At 44.0% G+C, this 10,000-nt stretch overlaps 1 protein-coding gene across 4 annotated transcripts in view; it reads right to left on the bottom strand.

Moving 5' to 3' along the window:
• Positions 1-1,628: 1,628 nt before the first annotated feature.
• The window catches only part of LOC125289711 (NACHT and WD repeat domain-containing protein 2), a 56,889-nt gene continuing 48,517 nt past the window's right edge, over positions 1,629-10,000 (bottom strand). For all 4 annotated transcript variants that reach the window (XM_048236683.1, XM_048236682.1, XM_048236681.1 and 1 more), the window contains exon 9: positions 1,629-7,720. In XM_048236683.1, the coding sequence (XP_048092640.1) occupies positions 3,788-7,720 (3,933 nt within the window). In that variant the 3' untranslated portion in view covers positions 1,629-3,787. The remainder of the gene's footprint in view (positions 7,721-10,000) is intronic.

Raw genomic sequence — 10,000 nt, 5'->3', positions numbered from 1 at the left:
ACAGGAGTTCTACAATGGTTCACGGTTGGTTCTGGCTCATTCCACTTTGCGGTGCCACATCTTAGGGTGGCTGAGTGTGTTTACATAGCCAGATGAAGCACGGCAGTGTGGAGCCTTCACAGTTTGCATTGTGGGAGGAGGAAACATCTTAGCAGAGGTGTCTTTTATTTTCTCAAGGATTTACAGTACTCCAGAAGAGTGAGCATGCCACCTCCCTGATATCACAATGAGGGGTGTGGTCAGTGGAAGGGGTTACCAAGGAGATGGCACACACTTCCCCCATTAGAGCGTGGGCTTATGGGAGGAATTAAAATGGTCGCCTAAAGCAACAGGTCTATGTGGACCAATCTAGCTGCCCTCAATGCATTTATTGCTGCTTATATTGACAGAGGGAGAGGTACAGAGAGGCACAGCTAGAGAGACAAGGAGTGCGAGGGAAAGACTGAGAGATAAAGAAAGAAATGGAGACGGCGTGTATGTGTTTCCAAATGTTCTGTGAACAAACTAATTGTGATAGTGTCACTCAGTGTTGGGAAAATATGTCACACGCTTGTCTGCCTCCTGTGACAAACAATTACGCAGCTGTTATTTGATATGGGTTTGCTAATGCATGGGGCAGTGTGAAGTTTACAGGAAATAATTGTTTTATTATCGTTCCATGCAAGGCCGTATCCATAGAGTTAATATGGGGCCCTTGTGTGTGCCTATATGTTATTCTATATAATGGCATTGATTAGGGATGAAACAATTACAACCATAGCTATAATGATATGAACAAAGATCTATGCATTGCTATAAAAAATACAATAAGTCCAGATATTGGGGCAAAGTTTAGCAAGTTGTATTTTTATGTAAAAACATAGGCCCTTTTGTGTAGGCCTATGTGTGGCAAGATTACCACGGTGCAATGTGATTATGTACACAGTATTAAAGCCAAAAATAACCGCACCCTAGACTACGCTATGACACTTTTTAACTGGATAAATCCTTATTTTCGTCTTTTCTCCTTTCCTCACTCAACCATGCCACCCACTATTGCACTATTGAGTGTGTGGATGCTTTTCTTGGTGTGTTTAATCGTGCCTGTCTGTCATCTGTCATCTCTTAAGTCTCAATAGAAGTTTCTAGAGTATGACTCACTCATGTACAGTACATGACAGAGATGATGAGCCAGTGACTGATAAGCCAGCTTGTGTGTCTGTGAACCTCACAGACAAAAGGCCAACTGTAAATGTGTGTGTGTGGGGGAACAAAATCTGTTTTTACCAGTTTTGTAACCTTGCATGTGCATTAGGGGTGCATTTTGAGCAAAGTTGAATATTATAAAAATATATTATGATTATGACCTTGGTACCATGAAATCACATCACACACACAACAAAAAGCTTTCATTAAAACACAACTAGGGTGTGTTACGAGCCGCTAAACCACAGATAATTGCCATCTGGACAACATTTTCAGAATGTATAAATGCTTCTAATCTATAAAGATCTGCAAATATCATATAAGCCTATGTGATGTAATTGATATGTATTGTGTGCATATAGAATATTATGTATACACAGACATATGTATGTAATATCAGCAATTAAAACAGTAGCAAAAAAATCAGGTACCAGAAAGCAAAGTTTCGAGGCAAAAGAGAACTGTTTTATTACATTAAAGTGTTCCATACAAACAATGCATACACACTAATCCATATTGCTTCAGACATGTTTTTTTCCATAACACTCCCAGATAAACAACTCTGTAACAAAAGTTAAGTACAACATTTATGAAAATATAAATCTCTAAAGAGGAAATTCAGTCCTGACAGATACAAAGAATACCATAAAAACATTCAATACCAGTCATGTCAACTATGTGTTGCAAACAAGTAAGTTATTAAAATCATTCAAGATACAGAACATACAAGATACTGTTTACTGGCTTTCATAAGGACACATTCAAATATACTCTAAAACTGGCATTCCCATATAATATAAGTGGACTTCATCTTCTTAAACCTCTTAGCAAAGATAACACGTTTCTCTGTATCATCACTTCATAGAATCACATTAGAAACATACAGAAATTCAAGACAATTTTGGTCGTGATATGAATTACCTGTGAGAAAACGGGATAAAACATTCAGAAACCAACAAAAGAAAAAACTCAACAGAACATAATAGAATAGAACTCAACAGAACAGAACGGAACCGAATAGAACAGAACAGAAAATATTGTCAAGAACTTTGGCAAATATCCTAGAAGTTCCTTAGATTTGGAGAGCATCTTTGTTCTTTGGGGGTTCTTAAAGCTGTATACTGCTACAGGTGAATTGATGTAGGGCCAATGTCGCAACAACCAAAGAGGTAAACATACAATTATACGGAATAGCCCTTGGAAGTATTTTCCACTGATCTGAGAGGAATAGTCAGAGCTTTCTGCAGTAGTGACTGCTTTTGAGTGGTTGATGGAATTAGACGTTCTGGGAATCCAAATCTAAACACAGCATTGCCAAACTGAAGGCAGACATGAGGCGAATGGACTCAAAACATTGGTATGCAGTTAAATGGTCATATTTGTAAGATCACAGATCACACACACACACATCCGTACAGTGCTAGCAATGCTACATGAAGTGTAAAGTGCTCCTTTCAACCACAAACAAGTGTCCCTCCTCTCTCCTATCTGTATGCATTCAGGTAGTTATGCGATGAAGTCATAGAACTGGGCTGACCATAACTTGCAAGCATTTAAGGCGTTGATACTTAAGGTAAGATGCTACACTTAATGCACATTAGTACTTTTGTTCACTTTTGACCCCTCAAATCTCAAATTGGGCTTTGTCTGCAGCTTTTTACGAAGCTCTCATCACAAGCCTGACCTGAATTTCCCCCAATCGACCTTTGACCTTTCATTTGTGTGGCTGGGAAGAGCCTTCCCTTGAAAACGGATGATGTTATTCAGATTCTCTGATGTCTTGTATCAACCGAATTCCTAATGTAAGCCTGTCATTATGACAGTGCTAGGTATCAGTAGATTTTGTTTAGAAATTCCCTGCATCTTTATAATAATTAATCTTAATAAAAGGTAAATAATATTAATTGCCTAAAATAAGTAAAGAATACTACTCATAATAAAACAGTTGAAATCCAGGCACTCACTTTGATTGCATTAAGCACAACATAACATTTTAAGGAGTTGCACAATTTGCAGCAGCCAAAATAGATATGTACATATATTTATAATTTCCTTTTTTGTACAGTACAGAGACATTGTCAATAGAAATGAACGCACATAAATATAAAACAAATGCAAAAATGGCAGCAATTATTTTATGGCTACAAATATATACTAACATCTACATATGAATCTGTATAAATTAACAGTATGGCTTCATGAGACCATTACAATACTTCTGAAATGTATGGTATTCATCACCACATTTGAAATAAAAACAATGGCTTTTGGAGATATTTCTAAACTCTGGTCATGTAAATGCCAGAAGTGTGTCTGCACATACAATAATAATAATTATATATAATTATATATCTTTATTTGGAACCCATGAGGGAAAAAAAGAATCACTTTAATATTATTTTCATGAACAGTCTTCAGATGACAAATGTAATAAGATAATAGCTTTTGTGAATGAAAAGTGGCGGATGAGTGCAGCGTTACAGTAAGCCCAGAGGACTACGTGGTGCAGCTGAGCCATTAAGGTTGGCTGTAAACGAGAATCAGCTGCCTCCTTAGCTGCCTCCTTAGCTTTCTCACTGACACTGTCCATAGGAGGGCACCATCACTGAAGCAGTTCACTCTTCTTGGTTGGTGTGGTGGTCTCGGCCTCGCCTGAGTCGGACAGGTTGATGGGGCTATCCCTGGAGAAGACCTCTGTGGACTCCCGCCAAATGCAGTCGGAGATGGTCTTGAAGGCATGGGTGCTGCACTTGGGCCGGACCTTTTGTGCAGCGTTGTTGACGATCTGCCGGCTGTTGGACGTGGCGATTTTGATCTTGAGGGCGGCGTCGACCCGGTCCACCACGGTGTAGGTGCCGATGCTGCCGTCTTCGAAACCCACTATGATGTTGAGCGCCCGCTGCGAGAGGCACAGGAAGGTGGGCGTCTTGTAGAGAGAGCATGTGCCGATGCTCTTGCCGTCAGCCAGACGCATGACAATCAGGTTGGACACCACGCCTGCATCGTCGTCTTCCTCGCAGTTGCGGAAGCAGATGTACACGAGGTACCGGCCGTCCCTCGAGAGCTTCTGCCGCCATATGATGCCTGCGGCATGTACCAATCGGAGCTTCCCACTGTGGAGGTCCAAGACGTTGATGTTCTCGTCGCCCTTGGACACGATCCCTAGCTTGCCATTGGGCGAGATCTGGAAATCCTCCAGGTTCTTCAGGAAGTTGGCCGGCATCTGGACACGACGGCACACAGACTCGTCTGCTACACTCCAGATAAACACAGTCTCAGTGGACGTGATGAAGACCACATAGTCTGGACAATCAGGGATGAGCTTGAAGTTGACAATGGTAATCCCGTCGTCACAGATGAACTTCTTGGAGACACTTCCTGACCACAGGCTGACAGCAAGAAGCTTGTTTTTGGTAGTGCCAACCAGGAAGGTGTTGGCGGTGGTGATGAGAGCGTGCTGGAGGGTGACCAGGATGTTGCACACCTTGTGCCCAGTGGCCAACCTCCAGACACGTGAGGCATTCTGCTCGCACAGCGAGACCACAAACTGGTCGTTGTGGGTGATAAGAAGCTGGGTTATCTTCTGCCCGTTGATGCGGAAGATGTTCTCCCCCGTGGTGGTTTGCCAGATGTACTGGCTGGACTTGTCATCAGAAGTCACCATAAGGTCACCAGAGGTGGTAAGGACACAGTTCTCCACAAGGCCTTCGTGTTTGAAAACCATCTCAATGAAGCCCGTGTTGAAGTTCCACTTGTGAATGGACTCTGAGCCGTCCATGGTGTAGATAAAGTCTTCTCGGCCTGAAAGCTGCAGGTTTAATATGCGCTTCCCTGTCTTGTCTATATTAGACATGGCTGTTATAATGTCAATGTCCCAAACTGACAGCACACCACTGCTGGCTACCGACAGTAGCAGGTTATGATGGGTGGACTTGATTAACTTGACAATGGCTCCAGATATCTCAATTAGACTAGCCATACATTGGCCACTGTCCCTCCGCCACACAAAAATAGATGAAGTGTTTTCCATGGAAGCAACAATACTCTGGCCATTTTTGGAGAGGACAGCAGCCACAAATCGTTCAGTGCGCTTGGCTTTGAACTTCTCCACCATCTTCCAGACTTTGGTATCCAGAACTTCGATGCTTCTTGCTTTGCAAATGAGAATGGAGCGTTGGTCCTCAGATAGCTCGATCCCAACAACTTCACTATCATCCCCCCTGCAATCATAGTCCTCCATGAGACGGGGGTTTGTGACTTCTTTTGTGTTCCACACCGACAAACTCCCCTCATTGTCAATCATTACCATCTGGTTAAGGGTGTCCAGCACCAAGATGGACTTAACAAAACCGCCTGAAAACTCTGACGTCATGGTGGCCAGCTTGTCCCCACTGCCCAGGTGGAAGATGGACGTGGTGTTGAGGTATTGCCCACAGAAAGCATACATGCCATCTGGAGAGCACTGCACACAGGTGACCTCATACCAGCAGTGGAACTGGTACAAAGGCCAGCCGTACACCAAGTCAATAACATTCACCTCTTTGCTGGCCTCCAACCAAGCCAGGGCATGCTGGCTAGATAATGTAAACCCATTGATGAAGGCAACCCCTCCAGTGACGCCGAGATGCTTGGAGCACTTGACCTCCACCTCGGAGAGCAGACAGGACTTGTGATTATCGTAGATCAGCAGGGTGTTCTTGGTGGTCGCCACCACCAGGTACTTCTCATCAGTGGTGAGGCGTATGCCGAGCACGACGGAGCGTGCCGTGTCGATCTGTCGGAGGAGCTGCCTGCTCTCCACGTCCCACGTGCTCACAGAGCCGTCCTCCAAGGCCACGATGACGATGCTGGGGGCCAGGGTCGGGATGATTTCCACAATCTGCATGTAGCTGGAGCAGAGGGGCAGCCTCTCGGGACTGTAGGTGACATCCATGGACGAGTGCAGGGGAACAATGGAGCAGTATTTGGGGCCGTCCTTGTCACACTCCAGCAGGAGGTGTCGGAGCTTGGGGAGGGATGTCACCACAGGAAGCAACCTCTGCTGAAGTTCGGCGGACAAGGAAGCCGGGTTACGCGTCACCTTGACCTTAATGCTGCGCAACGTCGTGGCCAAAAACTTCAGCTCTTTTTCCTGCGAGTAACTGTAGGCTAGGTCAATGTCTGTAAGCGCCTTATCAAAATGTCCTATTTTGATCATGGTGTACAGCCAGCTAAAGTTCATGATGACCCCGTACATTAGGTCATCAGTGCGCCCACTTCGAGTCAAGTGATACACTAACTCTGTCATCTTCCTGTGGTTGACAAAGAAGATGTCTGGCTCCAAGAGGTTGCACTGGAAAACCCAGGGCTGCTCGGGAGTCTGCCGATCGTAAGAGTACTTGTCGGCACTGCCTTTGTCGTGACCGTGCTGTGATGGGTGGTGGTGATGGTGCTGCTGCTGCTGTTGCTGCTGCTGCTGTGGGTTATTGTGATGGGAGAAGTGGGCGAAGTGATTGTTGTCGCAGTGGAAAATCTTCTTCCGGCCTCCGGCCCAGGCCCCCAGGAAGTACTCCGCCAACAAGCTGTGCATCTGGTGGACGTCCTCCTCGTTGCTGAGGTACAGCTTCAGCGCGATCAGGTGCAGGTGCCTGTTGGCCCACACCATTAGCGTCACATTGCGCACCTGCCGTTCGATCAGGTAGCCGTCGAGTTCCTCCCTCAGTCGGGCAATGAGGTCATAGGAGACCCTGAGTGGGTTCTTGAGGTTGGAGCTTACCATGATGTCCCCCAGGACGCTGTTGTCCAAGGAGAGGATATCTTCGAGCTCCATCTCGGTCAGCCCAGCTTTGGACATGGTGATGTAGCCCAGTGCCCGGAAGACAAATCGAGAGCCAAGCTTGTCCTCCACGGAAAAGAAGAGCCGCTCGATGCTGTCGTGCACTGTGGCACTTAGCGATGTGTCGTCTACGTCTTTGTGTGACCTCCAGTTTACCACCTCCCGGTAGATGAGATTGACGAACATGGGCAATGTGCATTTGGCCAGCGCCTCATTGACGTAGATTTGCTGGCCTGAAGTGACCTTCCTCTTGACACTGAGGAGCTGCTGCTTGAGTGTCTGGCTGCAGGCTTTGCGATCACGCTGGATTAACTCCACATACCGGAACTCGTCGTGAATGAGGCTGCGGAGCTTCTGGAGAATGCCGTGCTTGTTGGGCAAGGTGGACACTACGATCCGAACAGTGCGGGGCAAGTGTGCGGGCAGCCACCATAACTTCCGAGCCTCGTCAGCGTCCGAGAGCTGCTCCAAAGCATCCAAGACGATGACCAGCGGCCGGTGGAAGGACGACTCGCCCAGCAGGTTGACCAGCAGCTCCCTCATCTCCTGGATCTTCTGGGGCAGGAAGTGGATCAAGCAACGGTAGTTGATGGCGATCTGCTCGCAGATACTCTGCAGCAGGGTGCGGAGGTCCGTGGAGAAGTCGGTGGTGCCGATGAAGCGAACGATGACCACCGGGTCCGTCTCTGGACCCATCTCCTTCTGCAGCCATGAGTATGCCTGAAAAACATCAGACAGAGGACAGATCTGGTTAGCAAACCAGCCAAGCACTTAATGAAGCAATTAAATCTCAGACCATCTTAACAGAATCATTTCAATCCTCTACCAAATTATAAAAGCCATTATTCTTACCGACACAGGGAAAATAATTCATGGGATATTTTTAGAGAAGTCATTTCAAATGATGGCCTTTTTAAAGTGGAGCGTAAAGTCTGAAATATAGTGGACATTCCTGAAGCACATGTTCAGTTATATGCAGCGTAAAACAACTGCCAACACTCATAAAACACTAACTAACCAAGAAATAATTTTATAAACAGAGGAACGGCTCTCTTGTGGTACAGAGGGATCTGTGTTAAGTCACGTCACGGGGTGTAAACACAGACTTGTGTATTGTTTAATAATTCCAGGTACCCTTTGCGCTCCAGGCGGGGGCTACTTAGAAATGCTGCCCCATTGAATTGGAGATGTGTGAACAGGATGCATAATACATAAGGGACACGAACTTCAAGAGGCAGGGGCCATTCGCCAAAAAAAAAAATCAAAAACTTCAGAAAACAGAACTGTAAATGAATGTCCTTGACACAAGTAATAGCTGTGTGATTTCTTCAGCGATAGAAATTTTTGGTAATCAATAGCAATCTCTCACTCCCCTCCCCACTTTCCTATTTGTATTCATGAGTTGACCAAATAGCTCTCTCCCAGAGTGGTCTTGGGAAATAGTACAGATAAATTATTGTCTTCCGAGAAATTTCCAGACTTTTAATGACAGACCCGGGAGCTTTCTGACCTGAGGGGGTCCTTAACCAGTGCTTACATGGCGTCCCATGCCTGGTTAAGAAATTCAATCTCTGAACATGTGTGCAGGGTCAATGTCAATGGTATTCATGGGCAGATGTGTAAATCTGTGTATAAGTGTGGATGGGGAGAGAGGGTGAAATTGTCATTCTGTGTGTATTTGTGTATGATGTGTCATTAGTTTGTACTAGCATATGTGTCAACATGGTTTGGGATAAAGCTGTGGGTGAGTGGGTGTTTTTATAGAATATATAACCTATGACCAGAAGGATTTTGTGTAAGTGTACATTTATATATTATGTACAGTATATGTGCACACAGTAGTGTGTAACTGTGTGCATGTAAGTGTATTATCATTGTACTGACATCTGTGTAAACATGAATGAATGTTTCAACAAATTAGTATTTTTGTGTAAATATGTGTGTGTGTGTGTGTGTTTGTGTGTGTGCGTGCGTGTGTGTGTGTGTGTGTGTGTTCTATAGGTTACATTCCACAGATTACATACATTACATACATTAAAGAATATCTGCAGGTTTACTGCATGGGTTGTACTTGCACGTACAGTATAGCGCCTTGCAAAAGTATTCAACCCAATGCTAAAGCTGACTAAAAAGAGGAATAAAAAATCATCTTTTGGAAATTGATTTTAATGCCTAATTAAAAATGAGGAAAAATCCTTTAAGGACACCAATTTCTTTGTGAATGAATAATGTATCATAGATAAATAAATGTTCTTCTTTAAAATACAGGGTGCAAGTATACACCCCCCTATGTTACAGTTTTTCTCGATTGCTTTTACCTGCTTAAGTAAACTAGAACCCACTTGGTCTTCATGACTACTTTCTTTGCACAGCAGAAGTCATCTCTTGCGAATGTGTTCACACATTTTCATTGGGTTCACACATTTCTCACAGCCTTTTGCAAAACAGTTAACACAGGTGTCATTCAAAAGCCCCAAACTCTATTGGTTTTCCCATGCTAAACAAAAGGAAAACATCTTTTCACAGGTGGTATAGATTCCTTGCATAAGTCTGAATTTCTGATACACCTGTGTGAAACTCCTTTGCACAATTCTTCAATCAGCAATCATTCATTCTACATAAGAGATGTCTGTTTTGTGTTGCTATTTGCAAGTATGGATCTAATGCACATTTAGACAAAGTATTGTATTGCCTATTTGGTGGAGAAAACAGTACAAAAGGTCTTTACGTCTATTTCGATGAAAGTTGTAGTTCAATGAAATTTACAGTATCTTGCTAGGTGTTTGCTGTATGTCTTACATGTCAATGACAGTTACATCTTGGGAGGAATGAATAATTTGTTTTTTTATTCAGTACATTTTGTCTTTTCAGAGTTTTTTTCTGATACCAGAAAAATGAGAAAGTAATGAAACAGACATAGCAAAAATGCTCATTTGGAGAACTAGATTTTGCATTTTGTTGCCCAGTGTGTAATGATTGATTAAAGAGTGTTTTTGAATT

Source organism: Alosa alosa, chromosome 24 (genome assembly GCF_017589495.1).
Source record: "Alosa alosa isolate M-15738 ecotype Scorff River chromosome 24, AALO_Geno_1.1, whole genome shotgun sequence".
NCBI lineage: Eukaryota > Metazoa > Chordata > Actinopteri > Clupeiformes > Clupeidae > Alosa > Alosa alosa.
Note: the sequence above shows the minus strand (reverse complement) of the source record. Positions and strands in the feature narration are given on the sequence as shown.